The following is a 24,318-nucleotide window of genomic DNA, read 5'->3' as shown; positions in this document are numbered from 1 at the left end:
CAACCCTGACAAAGATTTTAATATTATAATTTTTAAAATTTGTAATACCAGGGAAGTAATGAGTGTTTACTTACAAAATCTTTCTTAGTATCTTTTGGAAATTAATGAGACTCGATATCTTAATTTGCAGGTTTCTACCTACTACTGTGCTCTGAACACGCATTAGTTTTGTGACTTTTGTTGTCTTTACCTTTGCACTTTAAGTACATTTGTTTTTAAAATGCTTCAGTTAGGCACTGATTTTTCTGCAGAGCGGTGAAAATATGAGCACACTAAAGTAGCATCTGCATTAATGATAAGCATCTTCAGGGTAAATAAATCTAAAGCCATTATCTTTTTTTTTTCACATTAGTAAAGGATTTTATTGGAATTGGCAAAATAGTAAAACTTAAGTACCCTAGGGTGGTGCTGTTTATTCTTTTTTTTTCTTTTTTTTTATTCTTTTTTAATTAAAATTTCCACCTGCTCCCCGTTTCCCATTTCCCTCCCCTCCTCCCAAATATTGCCCCCTCCCCCCAGCCCCCTCCCCCTATCCCCACTCTTCTTCTCCTCTCCCCACACCATTCCCCCTCCCTCTCGATACTGGAGAGCAGTCCAAATTCTCTGCCCTGCGGGAAGACGAAGGTCTTCTATCTATGTCCAGGAAGGTGAGCGTCTAAACAGGCTAAGCACCCACAAAGCCAGTTCATGTATTAGGATCGAAACCTAGTGCCATTGTCCTTGGCTTCTCATCAGCCTTCATTGTCCGCCATGCTCAGAGAGTCCAGTTTCAACCCATGCTTATTCAGTCCCAGACCAGCTGGCCTTGGTGGGCTCACAATAAATCAGTTCCACTGTCACAGTGGGTGGGTGCATCCCTCGTGGTCCTGATTTCCTTGCTCATGTTCTCCCTCCTTCTGCTCCTCATTTGGACCTTAAGAGCTCAGACCGTTGCTCCAAATTGAGTCTCTGTCTCTACCTCGATCCATCGCCAGATGAAGGTTCTAAGGTGATATGTAAGATATTTATCAGTATAAGATAGGGTCATTTCAGGTTCCCTCTCCTCAGTTGCCCAAGGTACCAGCTGGGGACATCTCCCTGGACACCTGCGAACCCCTCTAGAGTCAAGTTTCTTGCCAACCCTAAGATGGCTCCCTTAGTTAGGATATATACTTCGCTGCTCCCGTATCCTCCCTTCTTCCTATATCACAACCATCCCAATCCCCCGAGCTCCTCCCATCCTCCCCTTCTCATGTTTCTCATCCCATTTCCCCTTTGCCCCTTGCCACCTCACCCGCAAGTTCCCAGTTTTTGCCCTGCAATCTTGTCTACTTCCCCTCTCCAGGCGGATGACTATATGATTTTCTTTGGGTTCACTTTCTTATTTAGCTTCTCTAGGATCACAAATTGTAAGCTCAATGTCCTTTATTTATGGCTAGAAACCGATTATGAGTGAGTACATCCCATGTTCCTCTTTTTGGGTCTGGGATACCTCACTCAGGATAGTGTTTTCTATTTCCATCCATTTGCACGCAAAATTCGAGAAGTCATTGTTTTTTACCGCTGAGTAGTACTCTAATATGTATATATTCCACACTTTCTTCATCCATTCTTCCATTGAAGGGCATCTAGGTTGTTTCCAGGTTTTGGCTATTACAAACAATGCTGCTGTGAACATAGTTGAACAGATACTTTTGTCATTTGATGGGGCATCTCTTGGGTATATTCCCAATAGTGGTATTACTGGATCTTGGGGTAGGTTGATCCCAAATTTCCTGAGAAATCGCCACACTGATTTCCAAAGTGGTTGCACAAGTTTGCATTCCCACCAGCAATGAATGAGTGTGCCCCTTTCCCCACAACCTCTCCAGCAAAGGCTATCATTGCTGTTTTTGATTTTAGCCATTCTGACAGGTGTAAGATGGTATCTCAAAGTTGTTTTAATTTGCATTTCCCTTATCGCTAAGGAGGTTGAGCATGACCTTAAGTGTCTTTTGGCCATTTGAATTCCTTCTGTTGAGAATTCTCTGTTCAGATCAGTGCCCCATTTTTTTATTGGGTTCATTAGCATTTTAAAGTCTAGTTTCTTGAGTTCTATATATTTTGGAGATCAGACCTTTGTCTGTTGCAGGGTTGGTGAAGATCTTCTCCCAGTCAGTGGGTTGCCTTTTTGTCTTAGTGACAGTGTCCTTTGCTTTACAGAAGCTACTCAGTTTCAGGAGGTCCCATTTATTCAATGTTGTCCTTAATGTCTGTGCTGCTGGGGATAAACGTAGGAAGTGATCTCCTGTACCCATATGTTGTAGAGTACTTCCCACTTTTTCTTCTATCAGGTTCAGTGTGTTCAGACTAATATTGAGGTCTTTAATCCATTTGGACTTGAGTTTTGTGCATGGTGATAGAAATGGATCTATTTTCATTCTTCTACAGGTTGACATCCAGTTAGGCCAGCACCATTTGTTGAAGATGCTCTCTTTTTTCCATTGAATACTTTTAGCTCCTTTATCAAAAATTAGGTGTTCATATGTTTGTGGGTTAAAATCAGGGTCTTCCACTCGGTTCCATTGATCGACTTCTCTGTTCTTTGAGTTACTATTGTACACTCTTAGCTAATGTTCTCTTTGTTCACTTGTTCCAAAATTCTCACTTTCTACATCATGACTAGAAATATCTTTAGAAATGCCAGTCATATGTCATTCATATATTTTATTCATCTGTTTTCCTTTGATATCTTAAAATACCCAAGTCTGGAAAATATGAAAAGCAAAGAAGCGTATGTCTTCATAGTTCTGGGAATCACAAACATGGTGTTCCTTTCTGTGCAAGGCTGGCAAGGGTCTGTTGGCAAACAGCATCACAGTGGTGGGTGTGCATGTAAGACAGGATGCCATAGGAATTCAGAGGTCAGTCTACTGCTCTATAACAAGGCATCCTTATGAGGATCAATATTGTAGAATTCTATTTTTTTAATTTATTAATTTTTAAAAAAAATTACCAATCCAAATTCCCACTCACTCCCCTCCCCCTATTCCCTCCACACACCCTCCCACCACAGCCCCATCCATTCCTAAGAGAGGGTAAGGCACATTGTTTTGGGGAAGATCCAAGGCCCTACCCACAACATCTAGCCAGAGCAAGGTATACATATAAAGAGAATAGGATCCCAAAAAATCCAGTACATGCAGTAAAGATAAAACCCGGTGACACTACCAGTGGTTCCACCCCCCCCCCCAGTCTGCCCCAGCCATGCAACTGTCAACCACATTGAGAGGGACTAGCTTGGTCCTATGCTTGTTCCTTCCCAGTGCAACTGGCATTGGTGAGCTCCCAATAGCTCAGGTAAACTGTTTCAGTGGATGAACCCATCACGGTCTTGACCTCTCTGCTCACATTCTCATTCCTTCCACTCTTCAACTGGAAACTCAGTCCAGTGCTCCAATGTGGGTCTCTGCCTATGTCTCAATCTGTTGTTGGATGAAGGTTTTATAGTGATATTTAAGATATTGGGTCCCCTCTCCTCTATTACTTAGGGTCTTAAGAGGGGTGGATTACTGGAAATTTCTTTCAAGACAGGTTTTTACTAACCCTATAATGGCTTCCTCAATCAAGATGTCTCTTTCTTTGTTCTCATCTCTCTCCTTTCTCCATTTCTTCTCAACCCTCCTCCTTTTCCCCCTCTTCTCCTTCTACCCTTCCTTCTCTCCCCCTCTCCAGTGCTCCCAATTTTGTCAGGCAATTTGTCTGTTTCCAAATTCCAGGTGAGTCTTTATATGTTTTTATTTGAGTTCTCTTTATTACCTAGCTTCTCTAGGATCATGAACTATAGACTCAATGTCCTTTGTTTACAGCTAGTATTCACTTATGAGTGAATACATACCATATTTATCTTTTTGGGTCTGGGTTACCTCACTCTGGATAGTGTTTTCCAATTCCATCCATTTACATTCAAAATTCAAGATGTCATTTTTTTTTCTGCTGAGTAGTACTCTAATGTGTAAATTGCCACATTTTTTTTAACCCATTCTTCAGGTGAGGGGCATCTAGGTTGTTTTTAGGTACTGGCTTTTACAAATAATGCTGCTATGAATATAGTAGAACAAATGCTTTTGTAATATGATTGAACATCTTTTTGGTGGTATCCAAGAGTTATATTGCTAGATCCTGAGGTAAGTTGATTCCCAATTTTCTGAGAAACCACCATACTGATTTCCAAAGTGGTTGTACAAGTTTGTATTCCCACCAGCAATGGATGAGTGTTCCCATTACTCAACATCCTCTCCAGCATAAATTATCATTAGTGTTTTGATCTTATCCTTTTTGACAAGAGTAAGTTGGTATCTCAGAGTTGTTTTGATTTTTATTTCCCTGATAGCTAAGGATGTTTAACATTTCCTTAAGTATTTTTGGCCATTTGAGATTCTTCTGTTGAGAATTTCCTGTTTAGTTCAGCACCTCACTTTTTAATTGGGCTATTTAGAATTTTAATGTCTAAATTCTTGAGTTCTTTATATATTTTGGAGATCAGTCTGAAGTCGGGTTGGTGAAGATCTTTTTTTCATTCAGTAGGCTGCCTTTTTGTCTTATTGATGTGTCCTTTGCTTTACAGAAGCTTCTCAGTTGCAGGATGTCCTTTTTATTTATTGTTGCTCTCTGTGTCTGTTCTACTGGGGTTATATTTAGGAAGTGGTCTACTGTGCCCATGCATTGAAGACTATTTCCCACTTTCTCTTCTATCAGGCTCAGTATGGTCAGATTTATATTGAGGTCTTTAATCCATTTGGATTTGAGTTTTGTACATGGTGATAGATATGGATCTATTTTCATTCTTCTACATGTTGACATCCAGTTAGGCCAGCACCATTTGTTGAAGATACTTTCTTTTTCTATTGCATAATATTAGCATTTGTCAAAAATCAGGTGTTTATAGGTGTGTGGATTAATATCCAGGTCTTCAATTTGATTCCATTGGTCAACGTCTCTGTTTTTATGTCAATACCAAGCTGTTTTCATTACTGTAGCTCTATAATAGAGCTTGATGTCAGGGATGGTGATACCTTTGGAAGTTCATTTATTGTTTTGACTACCCTGGTTTTTTTGCTTTTTCATATAAAGTTGAGAATTGTTCTTTAAAGCTCTGTGAAGAATTTTGTTGGGATTTTGATGGAGATTGCATTGAATTTATAGATTGTTTTGATAGTATTGCCATTTTTACCATGTTGTTCCTATCTATCCAAGAGCATGGGAGATCTTTCCATTTTCTGGTATCTTCTTCAATTTCTTTCTTCAAAGACTTAAAGTTCTTGTAAAATAAGTCTTTCACTTCCTTGATTAGTACTACCCCAAGATATTTTATGTTATTTGTGGCTAATGTGAAAGGCAATGTTTCTTTGATTTCCCTCTCAGCTTCTTTATAATTTGTGTATTGGAGGTCTACTGATTTTTTTTTGAGTTGAACTTATATCCTGCCACATCACTGAAGGTATTTATCACCTCTAGGAGCTCTCTGGTAGAGTTTTTGGGGTCACTTATGTACACTATCATATCATCTGCAAATAACAGAAGTTTGATTTCTTCCTTTCCAACTAGAATCTCTTTCATCTTCTTTTGTTGTCTTATTGTTATAGCCAGAACTTCAAGAACTATATTGAAAAGATAGGAAGAGAGTGGATAGCCTTGCCTTGTTCCTGATTTTGGTGGAATCATTTTGAGTTTCTGTCTATTTAATTTGATGTTGGCTGTCGGCTTGTTGTGCTTAGATATGTTCCTTGTATCCCTGATCTCTCCAAGATATTTATTATTAAGGGCTTTTGGATTTTTTTCAAATGCATTTTCAGCATCTAATGATATTATTGGGTTTTTACTTTCAGTTTATTTATATGATAGATTATATTGATAGATTTTTTTCTTTTTTTTGAACTTCCTTTCTGTTTATTTATTTATTAAAGATTTCTGCCTCCTACCCGCCACCGCCTCCCATCCCCCCCCCACCCCCAACTAAGTCCCCCTCCCTTGTCAGCCCTAAGAGCAATCAGGGTTCCCTGCCCTGTGGGAAGTCCAAGGACCACCCACCTCCATCCAGGTCTAGTAAGGTGAGCATCCAAACTGCCTAGGCTCCCACAAAGCCAGTACGTGCAGTAGGATCAAAAACCCATTGCCATTGTTCTTGAGTTCTCAGTAGTCCTCATTGTCCGCTATGTTCAACTAGTCTGGTTTTATCCCATGCTTTTTCAGACCCAGGCCAGCTGGCCTTGGTGAGTTCCTGATAGAACATCCCCATTGTCATACTGATAGATTTTTGTATGATGAACCATCCTTGCATTTCTGGGACGAAGTCAACTTGATCATGGTAGATGATGATTTGAGTTTTTAACATCCATGTTCATGAGTGAGATTGTTCTATAGTTCTCTTTATTGTTTAAATTTTTGTATGGTTTTGGTATCAGGGTAACTGTAGCCTCATAAAAAGAGTTTGGCAATGTTCCTTTTGTTTCTATTATGTGGAAGACTTTGAGGAGTATAGCTATTAGCTCTTCTTGGATGTTCTGGTAGAATTCTGCACTAAAACCATTCAGCCATGGCCTTTTTTTTTGGTTGGGAGGTTATTTGATGACAGCTTCTATTTCCTTGCAGCTTATAGGTCTATCTAAATTGCTCACCTGGTCTTGATTTAATATTGGTATATGGTATCTATCTAAAAATTTGTCCATTTCTTTTACATTTTCCTATTTTGTGGAATACAGGTTTTTGTAGCATGACCTAATGATTCTCTGTATTTCCTCAGTGTCTGTTGTTATGTCACCCTTTGCATTTCTGATCTTGTTAATTTGGATGTTTTCTCTCTGCCTTTTGATTAGTTTGAATAAAGGTGTGTCAATCTTTTTGATTTTCTCAAAGAACCAACTCCTTGTTTCATTGATTCTTTGTATTGCTTTCTGTTCTTATTTTATTGATTTCAGCCCTCAATTTGATTATTTCCTGTCTTCTACTCCTCCTTGGTGAGTCTGCTGCTTTTTGTTCTAGAGCTTTCAGGTGTGCTGTTATGTCACTAATGTGAGCTTTCTCTGTTTCTTTATGTGGGCACTTAGTGTTATGGACTTTCCTCTTAGCACTGCTTTTATTATGTCCCATAGGTTCAGATATGTTGTGCCTTCATTTTTGTTGAATTCAAGGAAGACTTTAATTTATTTCTTTATTTCTTCCTTGACTGAGTGGTGGGTCAGTATTTGACAGTTCAATTTCCATGAGTTTGTAGGCTTTCTGAGTATTGTTAAATTTTAACTTTAATTCCTGGTGATCCGATAAGACACAGGGGTTTACTTAAATTTTTTTGTATCTGTGGAGGTTTGCTTTGTTACCGAGTATGTGATCAATTTTAGAGAAGGTTCCATGAGGTACTGAGAAGAAGGTATATTCTTTTGTGTTTGGGTAGAATGTTCTATAGACGTCTGTTAAGTCCATTTGATTCATTACATTTGTTAGTTCTCATATTTCTCTGTTATGTTTCTGTCTGGTTTATCTGTCCATTGGCGAGAGTAGAGTGTTGAAGTCTCCTACTATTAGCGTGTGAGGTTTGATGTGTATTTAAGTTTTAGTAATGCTTCTTTTACATGTGTAGGTGCTCTTGTATTAGGGGAATAGATGTGCAGGATTGAGACTGCATCTCTGTCCTCAGCATGTAGTTATCCTCCTCGATATTGGAAGTATACAAGATTTCCAGGAAAAAAATGAGATCTTGGGGGTGGGAGTGGGACGGGGGGTAAGGAGAGATGGGGAGAGAGAGGTGAGAAGGGGAGGATGGGGAGAGCTTGGAGGAATGGGACAGTTGGGATGGAGGAGGAGTGGATATGGGAACAGGGAAGTATATATCTTAATTAAGGGAGCCATTTGAGGGTTGGCAAGAGACTGGACTCTAGAGGGGTTCCCAGGTGTTCAAGGAGATGTCCCCAGCTTGTTCCTTGAGCAGCTGAGGAGAGGGCGCCACTCTGATGAATATTTTGTAATGTTTTCTTTGACCAATGAGTCTATTTCCTCTATAGTATCCTCAGCTCCTGAGATTCTTTCTTCTATCTCTTGTATTCTGTTGGTTATAGTTGCCACTGTAGTTCCTGTTTGTTTACCCAGATTTTCCAAATCCAGGAATTTCTTCTGTTTGTGTTTTCTTTATTATTTCTATTTCAGTATTCAAGTCTTGAACTGTTTCCTTCAACTGTTTTGTTTTTTTTTTTCGGGGGAGGTTCTTTGAGGGATTTATTAATTTCTTCCAATTTTTTGATTGTCTTCTCCATTTCTTTTAGGGAGGGTTTCATTTCCTCTTTAAAGGTTTCCATCATTTTTATAAAGTTACATTTAAAGTCATTTTATTCTGCCTCTTTTGGGTTAGGATGATCAAGTCTTCCTGTTGTGTGACCACAGAGTTCTGGTGTTATCATGTTGCTTTTTAGCTTGTTGGAGGAATTATTGCATTGGCACCTACCCATCTCTTCCTTTAAATGACTCCTGCAGTGTCTTTGTGTCTTGGTCCAATATTTGCAGTGGCTATCTGAGTGTTTGGGAGTTTTTCTTGGTCTGCTCTGTACTGTCAATATCTGTCTCTGAAAGCCTCTGCCGTCTCTCTACACCTGCTCTCTTGGTGCTCTTTCTTAATCTCCTCAGTGTTGTAGCAAGCTCCTGGCCTCTTCAGTATTATAGCAAGCTCTGAGCTCTTAGCCAGGGTGCGGCTAGCAGCTTGGGGGGGAGGTCCAATAGAAAGGTTTGGATTTTGGGGAAGCCTAGCCACAAGAAACTCGCTGCTGGCTGGCTAGAAAAGCCAAGGGAGTTGGGGGAGGGCCCAGAGTTTTGTCCCACTAGGAAGGACCTAGAGAGTGGGGCATCCTGCAGGGTGGCTGTTCACTCAGCTCTTAAGTGTTCTCAGTATTGCAGCCTGTAGAATACCATTTTAAGGTATGTTGCTTTTGTTTATGCTATGAAACATTTGTTTAGTGATGTAAAGATTGTTGCTTTTGCTTACACTATAATTGTTTAACTCTGTGATTGAAAGACCCCCTAAATGGGTGTCACATCTGAGGGATCCCCCTTTACCCAAGACAGAAACCAGGCCACTGGATGCAAAAGCAAGAGGAAGTTTAATGTTTACACAGGCCCCTGTGGTCGCTTCATCCAACCAGCTGGATGAGCAGCTAACTGAATGAGAGCACCGTGCTGAGAATACATCATGCATTTATAGGGGGTTCAGGGGTTACATAAAAGACGGCGCAGCAACAAGCATTTCATTGGTTCCTATATATTGGGTGGGCTAGGGTCAAGATTAGGACAGGGTTGTTTATCCATTTGCAGTTTTATGGAAAACCATAAAATCTAGATATAACTAAGTTCAACTCTGTGGGTATTTTGACAGACTGTCACAGTGGTTAGCTGTCTTCCTGTTGACCCAGTTTCTACAGAGCTAACTGACCACAGATATCCTGTTCAGCGGGGCCCTATCTGCTTCTCTAAAATTTGTTAAGCTTATGTAGGTGACTTAATTTGAACCTTGCTACAGGCTGGAACGGGGGTCTTTCATGATGTTGTGATTCTTTGCTTGTCTAAAACACATGATGATCTAATAAAGAACTGAATGGTTAATAGAGAGACAGAAGAAAGACTAGGTGGGGCTGGAAGACAGAGAACATGAATGGAGGAAGAATTCTGAAGAGGAGGAGAGAGAACCAGGAGAGAAGGAGGCTAGGGGACAGCCACCCAGCCAGCCAGCCACTCAGTCAGCCATGGAGAAAGAGTGAAAGTAAGATGTATGGAAGCAAGAAGAAGAAAAAGCCCAGAGACAACATGCAGATGGGATAACTTAAGATATGAAAGCCAGCCAGAAACAAGCCAAGCTAGACTGGGCATTTATAAGTAAAAATAAGCCTCCATGTGTTTATATGGGAGCTTGGTGGCAACCCCAGCAAAAGAGTAAAGAGTAAAAAAACAACAAACCCAACATTTTGGCATTCCAGTATGGGGCTTGAGTCAAGAAGAACCAAGAACAGGTCTAATCACCTCTTTTTAGGCTTCACTACTTAAAAGCCAATTCAGCTCTTACCATGTCACACAGTTCCTCTCCTTCATCACAGTAACCCTTGGGGAATAGGAAAAAATATCCAAACACATACTTACAACCTTGAAATCATCAGGATAAATCTGCCTTTGTTCTTTAGCCTCTAAGACACTGTGTGCCCTTCTTCTGGCTGTGCTCACATCCCCCTCCAACCTCATGTCAGTCTGCCTTGTTTGTCCTCCTTAGTCTTCGTAGGTTTCTTCCAACCCTCTGAATGCACTAGCTCCCATCATTCTTCTCAGTTTTTCAACAAACAGGTATCTGTGCCTGGAAATCTCTGTCCTGAGGTCACCCTGAAGGTGCTTCCTACTGCTCACTTGGGTTTGAGTTGAAATTTTAGCTCTGTAATCAGAGTTCCCCTCACTGACTCATGGAAAAGAAATTCTTCCCTCCAGTCATGGTCAAACTGCATTGTTTGTAGCTAGATTGTTTTGTTTATTTTGTTTTTCCTCACTTGTTCATAATCCCCTGAGAGAGACTGAGCCTGTCTGTTTTTCACTCTATACCGTAGCCTCTCAACACATATTTGTTTAAATAATGGGAAAAGTTAATGTTCATATCCTGATGCATATCTAAACATAGGATGCAGCTATTAGATGAGCAATAGTCAGGAGAATAGTGTGTGTTTTGTTGTGGAAAGCCAGAGGGGAGCCAGCAACTCTGAGTGTGTGTTTTCTTTAAGAGCGAGTAAGTAAATGGTAACCTAAGGTCATAGGACACAAGTTATTTTAATGTTGATTTGTTCTCAACCTACTCTGCACCTTCTGTTTGGCAATAATTAGAGCCCGTGAACCAAGTGAAGGAAACCTTCACAATGTTGAATCACCTAAAGCAAAGACAAGGGTGTCTAATTAGTCTTCCTTGTGACAATCTTTTTTGGAATAATATTCTTCCCTTTGAAAAGTCTGTGTTGCTTATGTCACCAGCTCTACTGATAATTAGCAGTGTTCTCCATACACCTACACATATTCCCTACAAAATATCCTATGTAACTCCACCATGAAAAAAAAAAAAAAACAGGTTCAATATAGACAGGCTAGCATTTGAGTAGCTATCATGTGATCTTGAAGAATGTTTCCTATTATAAAAGAGAAAAAAACCCTCTCAGCTACAGGACATTATTTATGTAACATGCCTGGTATACTGTTTAACAAAACACCTCATGGATACTTCATCAGTACATGACTTGATTAAAATTCAGAATTAGCATGCACCCACAGCTTCTTTTTGTGAACCTCAAAGATGTTTTCTTGTGCTATTTCCACCCTAGTCACAGGCTTATTAGCTTAGGAATGAGGTGACAAGGCCTTTGTCTTCGTGACTTGTAATTATAATTAATAGTAAGTTAAAGAAAAGCAGAAAGCTTATATTCAAAGTTTAAAGTCAAGTGACTGTGTGGCACTTGGAACAGGTGCTGGGAAGACATTCAGTGGAAACTTCTTCTTAATTAGCACTTTTGAAAACATCTTGGCGAAAAGAAGTCAATATGTAGTTGGAGATAGACATAATTTGTAGTAGATACCGAGGACAGAACTCCTGCTATCTTCATCTGGGAGCCCAGAGCCTAGCAAGGGTCAGTTTCTCTTACTACCTGAGCTGATTGAAAATCTGACCTCAGCTGTAGACAAGGAGTCTCTCCAGAACTTCCTGACCCCACTGTGAAAGAAACCTCAGAAATCTCCTTATGGTCACTGTGAAACTGTTATTTACAGTAGATTAACTTTTACAGAGAACTTACTTACTACCTGTGGATAGCTGACCTTAATCAGTTGGTGCTTCTAGTGTGTATGTACTCTTGCACATGCATGTATGAATAAGGGTGTGTGTTCACACAAACATTCAGGTATTCACTCACATACATAAACTAATTATTTTCTTCCCAAAACTTCTATGAACCCAATCTTTTATGTTTATTGTTTGCTTGATTTGGTTTTTGTAAACAGAAGTTTCTATACCACCCAGTCTCAGAGTCATTCAGTCCCAAAGAAAACACAGAGGTTTATATTAATTATAAACTGTTTGGCCTATTATCTTAGGCTTATTACTATCGTCTAGCTCTTACAACTTAAATAACCCATAATTTTTGTCTATGTTTAGCTATGTGGCTTAGTACCTTTTTTCAGTGAGACATTCTTTTCTTCTATATCTTGCTTCCTCTGTATCTGATAGGTGACTGTGTCTCTGCCTTTCCTCTTCCCAGAATTCTCTTAGTCTTGTCACCATACCTATATTTCCTGCCTGACTGCTGGCCAATCAGGGTTTTACTAGACTAATGTGAGTGACAAATCTCTATCTTATACAAGAGCATTATCCTACAACATTTCTCCTTTTTTCTTTTCAAAAGAAAAGCCCTGAATCTAATCTCCTTTGTTTAAAGTTTTCATGACCATTATCCATAGCTAGTTGTAACTAATATGTTAAGCAAAGACAAACATCCATAATTCATTTTTTGTGAGAATACGGGTATAATTTTCTAGGTTATTTCCTGCTGATTGGGGGTGCTGAGAATCTTAAGGGAATCAAAAGAAAATTAAGGTTTATGGTCAAGTCCTGACTGGAGTATTCTGTGAGACTGGGTCATCTCAGACAGCAGTTGTGAGGCTGTTCTGGATATAGAACTCAGAGGAAACTGCAACAGAGTTGCTCTGAAATGTTGGATAACCTAAACCACCTATTCCCATTAGTAAATTTTTCAGGTGGTCTCCTCAATCAAACCTTATTTTTCTTAACCTAGAATTAATCCACAGATCGCATTTCCTGTGGAAACAAAAGCAAAACCTCTTCTACAAAGTAACATATATTTTTACTTAAATTTTAAAGTCAAGACATTTTCAAAATATATATGTTGGATTAATTCAGCAATCAAATACCTTTTAGCAGCTGTTGCTTCTTCCTCAGCAATAAAACAATTTAAAGACAACACAATAACATACAGTATCCAGATTCTCTGTGTATTTCCATCTTTATGTGGCTTTTAAAAAAAAAACTCTATTTCTTTTATTTTTACCTTTTACATTTTTAAAGACAGGGTCTTTCTGTGCATCTTTCATTGTCCTGGAACTCATTCTATAGACCAAGCTGGCATCAAACTCCAAAGATTTGCCTGTTCCTGCCTCCCAAATGCTAGGATTAAAGGCTTGTATCAACTCACCCAACTACTTTTTTCTTTTTTAAAGGACTTTCTCTGTCTTTATTCTTTTCTTTCCCAAGGCTAAAAATATTTTTAAACAGAATGTAAACTGTTTAGAGGTTTTTCATTGGTCTGAAGCTGTTTTACTGTGTATCTCTACCATAGGAATCTTTAATCTGCTAACCGATATGGCTAGGATTAAAGCGGTGGGTTTGGTGGCTGATTTTACCCCATTTCTTAGCTTTTTGAGAGCCTAGCTTCATGGCAGAGGTACTGGTGGGAGTCACATTTATTGACACAACTCTGGGTATTTTGGGGTCCATGCAGGTGACTGCTCATAATCACCATTTAAATATTTGGTGGGAGGGCCTCATAAAAGAGTTGCCATGCAGTTTTTGCTGCTAACTTTGTGTCAGGAAGCTTTTCTTAAAAAAGTATGGCCTCTATTGTCACCAGCAAACAGAGCCTACTAAGGACGGTTATCAAGAAGCTGTGCTTGACTCTGTTTTGTCTGACTTTTTGTTTAAGCTTTCTCAGGTTATATGTGGACATTCTTACACCACATTAGGCACTATTTGTATGGAAGTTTCTTTCCTCCCCTATCCCACAGCTGTTCAGTCCCCCCGCCAAATACAGAGACCTATATTAATTATAAACAGATTGGCCTGTTAAATCAAACTTATTATTATTATCCTGCTCTTGTAACTTAAATTAGTCCATAATTCTTCTGTATGTTTAGCCACGTGGTTTGGTTATCTTTTTCAGTAAGGCATTCTCATCTTGCTTCCTCTGTATCTGATTGGTGACAGTGTCTATGCCTTACCTCTTTCCAGAATTCTCTTAGTCTGGTCACCCCATCTCTACTTCTGGCCTGACTACTGATTAAACAGTGTTTTATTAAGCTAATATGAGTGACAAATCTTTAAGTGTACAAGAGCATTATTCCACAGCAGGCTTTTATGTAGCCTTGGATGACCTAGAAATCACTATATTGCTAGCCTCAAACCCATAGCCATCTATCTGCCTTCATCTGCCTCCCCAGGGCTGATTAAAGGCATACACCACCACACCAGCGTTCACTCTTATTTTTAACATACTTTTCCAAAATGACCGACTAAAGCTAGTGAAGCTACTTCTCCTTCAAAATGACACTCTGCTGCACATAATAGTGTTCCTTGTGTCCTTAGATGCCCAGGACTGCTCCAAGTCTTTTGTATGTATGAATTTATGAAGCTTCCACAAGTCTATTGTAACAGTATTCTGGTAGTTCTATTCTTTACATAAGAGGACAAGGGCTTAGGCTAGTGAAATGCATTTGGAGATTGGCAGCTAATGAGTCTGGAGTAGAAATGTAAACTCACTTCTTTCTACTAAGCCTGCACTATTAAACATTAGTGTATTCCATGTTATGAAAATTATACAGAAAAAGTCATCAGCAAACTCCAGTCACAGGCCAAATGTGACCAATACTTAGTTTTATAAATAAAATTTTATTCCTTCACACCCTTGCTTATCTGTTTAGTCTTTGTCAATTTACCATAGTAGCACTGAATAGTTGCATCAGAAATCCAGGACTCATAGATTAAAGTGCTTCCAATGTGTTCATTTAGAAGAGGAATGAACAGGCCTCTGCTTCAGGCCACAAGCAGTTCTTTCCAGTCAGCTTTATTTGATCCATCATTTTATCAATCTGAACATAACCAGTGTCCAGTTTTTAAGAAAAACATCAATAATTCTAGCCTTTTATATAGTCTTAGAGATATTTAAAAAATGTATACCTATTCTTTAAAAACTTCTAAAGACATCTTAGTAAATCCTCTAACATAACTGAGATAGCATTCTCTGCCCTTGTTATCTAAAAATAATTGAAGTTTTGAGTTCACGTTACTGAGGAATATAGACTCTGGAAACAGTCATTTCAAGTTCATAGCACATCCTGGCTCTGCCACCTCCTGACTTCACGACCTTGGGTGTAATCTAAGATGTTGATATGCTCTAGTAACTCCTGCAAAAATTATGACTGTGCTTAACCCATTTTATAGGAGTATTATAATGATTAAATAATTGATTCCTATAAATTATTGGTTATCACTCCTTCAACTTCTTCAAAAGACTGATTTAGAAATAAACAGAATTATAAAAGCTGAAACCTGAATATGATGGGGAAATGTTCAGTGAATTAATCACCTTAAGAACTGATGTATATCAAATACTCTTCTACTTGTTTATGTAGAGATGTCTATGGGAAAAGTTGAATGAAACATCAGTTTCCTTCTGACAACTTAATATACAGTGCAAAACTCATAATATTAGAATAAGTAAAAGAAGTGAAATAGCATATAGTCCATACTGCCAAAAGTCTCTGTGAATGATTTAGGACAGTTAATCCTCACCTGGCTTCTCTAGTGCCTACAGAATGGAGCATCTTAGCTGCAAAGCGAAGGTCTTCCAGTTCAAGACTAATATACAATGTGGTATTGTTTATTTTTCAGATGAGTCTTTAACTTGGATTTAACCATGACTAAATAACTTAAGCATGTACAAGCACTGGTAGCATATAAAAGCTCTTTCAAATCAGTTATTAGTATTTGTAATGTACTTACAAATAAAAATTATGAAAATGCATATGTGTTAGCAGTAACTAAAATCATCTGCTCAAACTAGACTATCCTGGACTCAAAGACAGCTTCCAACCATTTCCAACTGTGAGACTAAGCAGCATACACCCTAACTATTGACATGGGATCAAAAGAGTAACACAAAACACCCTAGCATCAGTCACTCAATTATATATCCAACATGTATTTATTAAATAGGTATTATGTGCCACACACTGCTGAGATTGAACATCTAATGAACAAAGCAAGCAGAAGACCCTCTTTTGTTAGTTCTCCTTACAGTTGGAAGAATTAAGCATCTAGTACAAAGTGTGGGAGTTTAAGGGAGTTTGATATCACTTTACCATTGATGATGATGATGATGATGATGATGATGACAATGTTAATAAGAGAGTTTGGAATGGCACTTTACTTTTGTTTGGGGAAATATTCCTGTTTTTTTTACCTCAAAATTATTGAACCTGGGTTTTCATCTCGATTTGGGATAAATTCATTCAATAAATAATTAAAACATGTCCTTATTGATTGCTTGCTTCCAATTTTGCTTAAATATTTCTGTTATTTTAAAGATCTTTTTTATGGATGAACTAAAATGTTATATTTTTTGCAGAACAGAATATCAGTGCTTGACTGAAGTTTTTATATATTTAGCAAAAAAAGATTGAGCATATGAGTACTTCAAGCACACTTCCATATATACATGGAGTATATACATATATATCATGTATGCATACATTTTCAAAAATATATACAAACAGCCTCTTATGCATGAATTTACCTTCTATGACATTATTTATACACGGTCAATTGTTATCCAAAATTTTAAACAGAAAATTTCAGAAACAATATGATGTATAAAATGCACATGATTATATGCATGTAATACAGCAGAATCTTGTGCTAGACTGTTCCTTCTTGGCTGGAATGGGAAGTATTTCTCTTGCCAAAAATACACTATGTGTGAACTGCCTTCCAGTAGTCACTTTGTGGTAGAATTCACCAGTCATGATATCAAAGCACTTGTGATTAAATAAATACTTAAAAAAAAACTTTATAATGACTCCAAGTGCAAAAGTTCTTGATAAATTAGATGTGTTCCAGAAAAACCATAAGGTTTCCACCTTAGGTGAAAAGGGGGACATTCTTGGCTTACTGAGAGAAGACCAAAATTGCTATATATAAGTAAATAAGTTGATAGATAGATAGATAGATAGATAGATAGATAGATAGATAGATAGATAGATAGATAGATAGATAGATGGAGTTGGATGGATGGATGGATGGATGGATGGATGGATGGATGGATGGATGGATGGATGGATGGATGGATGGATGGAAAACGGACAGAGGGACATGACGGATGAACAGAGAGACAGACAGACAGACAGAGAGACAGAGAGACAGACAGACAAGAAGTAGTTTTTGAAATCCAGGGCAAGAGAACATCTGTTCATAAAATTGTGGAGAAAGATATATTTGTGCTACTTTAGCTGCCTGATGTCAGGTTTCAGTGCTCTGGTCATATTACATAGAAAGTGCTGAGTGGAGATAACAAAGACAGTCATTGGTGAGTAGAAGACATGAGCAGAAAAAGTGTTATATATTTCTGTTATCACTAGTTATTGCTGTAACCACGTATGTCACCCAATTTCTAAATTTAACTTTATCACAAACTGTATGTATATAGGAAAATGAAAACAGTGCCAAAAATAGAGAATTTGGTGCTGTAAGTGGTTTTTGATGTTCACTGGGGAGAGTGACATGGACTGTGTTCAATGAAGATAGGTAAAGGCTACTATGCATGTGTAAGCATGTGTGCACATGCACAGACACACACATGCATGCACATATGCACACATACATGGAACGGTAGAACTTGCTGCCATGTGACACAGGAAGCATGGAAGTACTATGGAGAGCCAGAGAGGACATTTCAAAATGAATTTGCTTTCATTGAGTTTCTGCTTTTATCCTGCCCTCTGCCTTCTACAAATAGCTCCCCTCACTAAAGTCATTTTGGAAACTTATCTCCCAAAGTTTGTAAAGACATCAATGATTTTAGTTATCTTCACTTAAAGAGCGTCATTTATCATTTAGTCAAGTGTGCCTGTGTCTGCCAGAAAAGCTGTGAGCTGACATATATCATACTCAGTAACTCTGAGGATTTGCTGTGCCTTCTAGTGTGTATTTGAATACAGAATTCATTTCCATCTGACATTTTTACCTCTCATCATATTTTTCTTCTAATTAAGTTCCATAAACGCATCTTTTAGCTGTTTGAGCTGTAATAAATTTCTTTCATGAATTGGCCTTCTGAAAGTCAAAACCAACATTGTGCTGAACTGAAGTATGAATAATTTTCCTTCCACTGTCTTTATTTTGAGCAGTAAAATACTAAAAAAAAGTAAGTGAAACAGTTTTGCACAACCTGGAGTCTCGATCATGGTGAATTCATGTCGCCTAACTCTGACCCCAGTCTGTTTCAATTCATAATCTGGAAGTTTAAGAGTATTGGTGTAAGCAATAGAAAATGTGGATACAATGCTTGTCACAAAAGACCTGCAGTAATAGATCAGACACACAATTTCTCCAGAAATTGATTCCCTAAAGCCCCTATTCCAGAACAAAATAACAAGGCCATTCATAGACTAGAGAAACGTTCTGTTCCTGCAGTATCATTTCTAAATCATGTTGTGTTTTGTACTGTCTAGGTAAGTAAGCATCTTATATGTTTAAACTGAAATAACCAAGCACAAATTTATATTTTTTGCTAATGTTGAAGTTGGTATTTTAATAGGTACTTAGCACAAGACTCATTTGTATACATTGAATCATAAGGCACAGATAAGACTCTGTAAATAAGATTAAGACATTGCCATAGACAAAATTAACTTGGCAGGCTCAATTTTACATTAATTTAGCTCCTATATTTAGTAGTCACATTGCTGGAGTCCAGTGCAGATAATAGTGTTTGATGTGTTAATCATTAATTTATATTCTTCTCTGTCATTTCACCCTAGGCCTTCATAAATTGGGAATTACCTTATACATCTTGAATTCATTGCCATAATTTGTGTACTATGCATTGACTGAAACTAGTTTAAGTATTATGTTAGCAAAGTTGATCTGTTCTTGAAAATTCTGGGTAAAGACTTGATGGGCCTGCCTTGCTTAAATGGGGTAATCATTGATGTTCTATTATTCACGATAGGAAACCGCTTGCCTTCATCTATCCATAATGCCCTTTCTTTCTCCTGTGCAGCATCGTCACGCACCCCTGCAAGGACATTCTGGTCTCCTGCAGTGAGGATCGCCTCTGGAAGATGGTGGGCCTCCCAAAGGGCAATGTACTTCTTACAGGATCTGGCCACACTGACTGGCTGTCAGCCTGCTGCTTTCATCCCAGGTCAGTGCACACAATCCCTCTACAGCCTGATGCATTTCAGAAAAGTGATTCTTCTGCCACCATACTGTATACCTTTGAAAGAACAGCTGTTTGTGTTCTCTGAAATTTTACACCCTCCTCACAATACAGAACGATGTAGATAAATGTGCCTTTGGCATTTATTATATTAACTGTAGATCGGTTTGCCTTTGATATCGGCACATGTGAAGCTCAGTTCACATGCTGACACAGTTAGCAAGGGTAACAAGCTTTTCAGGACAAGCATTATTAATGCTGCTTTTGTGCACAGCTCTGAGAGGGCACATGGGCATCTAGTCAATAATGCATGCCACTGTGTGTTGTGTCTCTGTTAATCTGCAGGTTTTCCTTTCAGAATTAAGTTATCTACCTAAGAGGATCAGAAGACATGATAAATTTCCATTAAAAACCAATGGCATTCAAGATAGTACAGAGAACCAAAATATCTGAATACGATTCAGAATTCACTGGCTCTCTATCCAGAAGACACGGGGAGTGATGTGAAGAGTACTCTTAAGCACACAGGTGGCACAAAAGTCTACCTCTGCCTCCTTATTATCAACTTCTGCCAACAAGGCTGACCACTTTCTGCTATTCTTTCTTTTTTTTAACAGCTTTTGAATGCTCGTCTTTCTGCATTTTTCTACTCCAGTCTAAACACTTTTGGTTCTTGGGTTCATTTCTAAACTATTCCATTTGGGAGTTCTTTTCTTAGGAAGATTCATTATTGAATCATTTTCATTTTCCTTTTACCAAGTACCTTTTGCATTAATCATTTTTTGAAACTAGATTGAGAAAATAAATAAGCTCATTCAGAATGAGCAGGTTTTTTCCCTTCCTTTTTGCAATTTTTGAAAACTTCCAAACGTTAATTTATCTTTACTACTGTATACTTGAACTTAATTTATGAACATGTCATACATCTCTCATCTGATCAACAGAGCCAGGCCACCCCTCTCACCCCTGAGAAGCACAGAGCCCATCTTGTAAGTAGGGACAGCACAATTAGAAGTGTGGCCTATCTCCTAGGCATACAGATCAGATTTTGATAATGCCCTGTTACCATGACAGCCTGCGACTCAGATGTTTCCTCATTAGTGCTCAACCAGCAATGGTCATTTTAATAGATCTTCCTGTTTCCCCAGTCAATTGATAGAATTATTATTATTAACTTTTAATAGAAATTTGCATTTAGTACCTTCTTATGGTAGGAGGGCTGTGAATGCTTCTGTGGTGTTTCCTACAGTGCAGGAGATGCAAGCAATGAGGGAAACCCATTGTTAAGTGAGTGACTTAAATAACAAATGTGCTTCTGGTATACTTGAAGGCAGATGATTATTAAAAACAGCCACCAAAACTTAAAATTTCTTGGGGGAGAGATAAATAATGACAGAGTTTGTAGTTTAGACCTCAAACATTTTATAATACTTAATATTTGTAGCTCATCACTGGAGACTGTATATAGAAAGCTGTAGAGTTGTGATTTTTGAAATTTAAATGAATTGAAATTTATGAGATTTGATTTTTCACTTTGCTTGCTTAAGCTAGTTTAAGAGAACTGTTGTTAGAGATGCTATGTTCTTGTTTTCATCTATATTTTAAAATGATTTGTTGAGAATAAGAATGGTTTGGGTGGGTAATACAGTGGGACAAAAGTGACTGAAAGTTGTTATGTGTGTGTGTGAAATAATCGATGAAAATCTTAAAAGGGAGAAATGTCGAACTTAAAAAAAATTAACCATGATATTTTAATCTAACTTGATCAAATGGAATCAATAATAGATAAAGAATGTAACCATTGTCTCCCTCAATGTAAACTATGATTTTTTTTTCCATAGACAAAACGTAGGTGAAGATAGAATGTATTATCCTTGGCTCACCTCATGCTCTTCCCATAAAAAAAAATGAACTTGTAAATTTTCTTGTCAATTTGTATTGCTCCTTTTTGGTGACTTCTGTAAATCTCAGCTGAATATGATCTTGGCCAACTGCAGAAATACTTTTAAAAGTATTTCTTTTTAAATATTTAAAAGAAATAGTTTTTTATGGACAGGATGAATCATTTTTTCTAAAACATATTCACCACTATGGAACTGGCAAAAGACAATATTTTTATAGAATCTTCAAAAGTTTCATAGAAAGTATTTTGGTGATATCCAACTCCATTATTTCCCTTAAGGTCTCCTAGATCCACATATACCTCCACAACCCTTCCCAATTTCAACTTCCTGTTGTGTTTTTAAAACTTAGGCCATAAGGTCTAGTTTTTTTTTTCCTGCCCATATAACCCTAAGTGTGGGACTGCCCACCAGAGTGGGATTACTCCACCAGGGGCCATAGCATTGAAGAAAGCACTCTCTTCCACAGCTGCCATCAACAGTCAGTATCTCAGTTGGGATGGAGTCACATGATCCACCTACTTCTGTGCTAGAATGTTGGCTGGTTTGATTGCAGGTCTTGTGCCCACAGCCATAGATGCTGTTGGTCCATAACTGTAGCTGCCTTTGCACATTTCACTCTAGTCCTCCCTGACTGCTGGCTCTTATAATCATTTTATTCTGTTTGCCTTGATGGTGCCTGAGCACCATCATGGAATGGGGATGGGGAGTGTGATAAAATTGCTCCGTTGTGACTAAACAATCCATCAACACTTATTCTCTGCACTTTGGTCAGTTGTGAGTTTCTGTGTTAACCATAATGGACTGCACGAGAAAGTTTTGTATGGGGCACATTTTTGACAACACTCTGGCCGGACCTTCTCAAAATGCTCGGAGGCTAGTTACAATTTTCTTAGGTCAAAGGTTAATTTGGGAATTTTATGATCATTTGCTTTCACAGGACCCCCTAAGAAGAACATCGCCCCCATGTCAGCTGGAAGCAATCTTAGAGGACGACATCCCCTCTCCCAACAGGGTTTGCCCTCAGGGTTAGGGACATCATTTAGTGGTTGGTATAGGGTTGAGGGGATGGGGGAAATATTTTATTATTTTATGGAATTAGGGGTATTTTCAAAAAGAGGGGGGATTAACTGGTTTGATGGGATGATTGGTATTTGTGAATTACTGTTTTTAGAAAATTGTATTGGTACTGTTTCTTGTATATTGATATATTTAATATTGAATGTGAGTGTTCCTACCTCTATTTTTGTATAAGAGTATGCTTATAACTTTGTCTATATTGTATTGATACATTTACCATATTACAATGTACATTTCTACCTCTGATATTATTTATATAATAACATTGTTTACATTTGATATGTAATGACATTGTTTACAGTTGAAGATCATTGTCTTCATATATTACACAGTTGTTTATTCTCTTAGTCGTCAAGTTAGATAGGTATTGAGAATTATATGTTTGTCATATTTATTTTTAGGTTAATCAGGTTTTTTTTAGATACATAGAGATTATATTTAGTATAGATAGTATAATCTTAAGCCTCTTTGAAGAGCTATAGAAAATGGCCTTTAATCTAACCTAAATTCCATGCCAACGAGACACAATCACTCCTGGCAACACCACTCTACTCCCGAGAGAACGTTGAACACCAAAGACACTCCACTGGCAGTTTGTCTTCTTGGCAGAACAGGCCTTTGGGTAAGAAAAGCCCATACCTCAACTACTGACAAAGATACAGAATATCCTTAAGTGGATGAAACAAGATTGTCTTATCTTGCCAAGACAGGATAGGATAGTTCTAAGAAAGTTCCTTGCCTTTAATAATGGTATGTCAGTTATGTTAGGCCTTAGTCAAAGTTGGTTGACTCAACATTGCAAACGAGACTTTGAGTGATTGCCCAGGTAGTCAGTTGTCTCTGTCATTTGTTGCACATTTTGGATATCTCTCGTTTGTTAAGTAATATTAATTCCCTTCTCAGATCTTTGACGGAGTTGAAGATTAGATAATTGTAGTTACTCTCTACATTATTTAGACTCTTTGAAATAGAATGTTTAGTATATTTATTATTTGTTCCTATTGTATATAGTTGTATTTGGTTTGGCTCTGTCTTATTTAGAAAAAAAGGGGAGATGTAGGGGAGACCCAGCCAATCACCTTGCTTGTATTGCGAGGTCTCCCGAGTATTTTTTTACTTACAAAGATTGCGGGCGTGCTCCCTGCCTGCCCTACTGCTTTCCTGTTCTCCGCTGCTGGAACCAGGCGTTCTGTGAGTCTTTCCCTAATTAAAGCTGAAAAAATTTTTATAATTTCTCTCTGCCTTCATTTACGCCGGTACAATTACACTGCACTAGGAAACTTATCTAATGAAGTCTGAGAGATATACTAATTTATGGTATAATGATAATAATTTAAAGAGCACTTTGATGTGGTGTCCATAAAGCACAATAATAGCAACAAATTTATCCATTGGACCTATGAGTTTCCAACTATACGTTCTTGGCCAGATTTACAGTACCAAGAATACATGTCTTCTTGTGGAGGATGTTAAACCTAATCAGAAAATTGGTTACCCCATAATATTTGTGCCACTATTGTGTAGGTGGACAAATCTTATCATGCTGATCATTATTGTAGTTTACAGTATTTGCAGCTGGGTAATACTGCTGAAGATTTTCCCCTCCGATAAACTTCATAGTTACCAACAAGGAGGAAGCTTCCTGGTCAGTACCCATTAAAGAACTAAGTCCTATTACCAAAGTGTGCTGTATCTTCAGAAACAGGGTTTCATAGTCAAGTTCTTGCAGACAACTAACAGCTGTAACAAAACTTACTTTTCTTCAGGTATGTTGATTTAACTAAAAAGAAATCCTGAAGCTGGGCTAGAAAAGATGGTTCGCAGTTAAGAATGCTTACTTACAGAGGTTTCAAATTTGGCTCCCAGTACCCATGTCAGTTTGCTCTTATATAACCAACCACCTGTAACTCCTACTTCAGGGGATCCAATGGCATCTTCTGACCTCCACAGATAGCTACATACATGGTACACGAAGACACAGGCACAAACATACAATAAAGAAGTAATATTAAAAAAACTAGAGGCCAATCCTGCTTGATATGACAGTAGTACACCTGACTAGTTGGTCTTCCTTTGCTGTTCTTATTTTGACAGTA

The 24,318-nt window shown here is 38.1% G+C and overlaps 1 protein-coding gene across 1 annotated transcript in view; it reads left to right on the top strand.

Annotated features, from left to right (window-relative positions):
• The window catches only part of Spag16 (sperm associated antigen 16), a 931,645-nt gene that overhangs the window by 419,439 nt on the left and 487,888 nt on the right, over positions 1 to 24,318 (top strand). Inside the window, exon 12 of the mRNA XM_057761301.1 lies at positions 19,083 to 19,226. Coding sequence (XP_057617284.1) covers positions 19,083 to 19,226 — 144 coding nt within the window. The remainder of the gene's footprint in view (positions 1 to 19,082; positions 19,227 to 24,318) is intronic.

Source organism: Chionomys nivalis, chromosome 2, assembly GCF_950005125.1.
Source record: "Chionomys nivalis chromosome 2, mChiNiv1.1, whole genome shotgun sequence".
Classification (NCBI taxonomy): Eukaryota; Metazoa; Chordata; class Mammalia; order Rodentia; family Cricetidae; genus Chionomys; species Chionomys nivalis.
The sequence above is the reverse complement of the archived record's forward strand: the minus strand, read 5'-3'. Positions and strand labels throughout refer to the sequence as shown.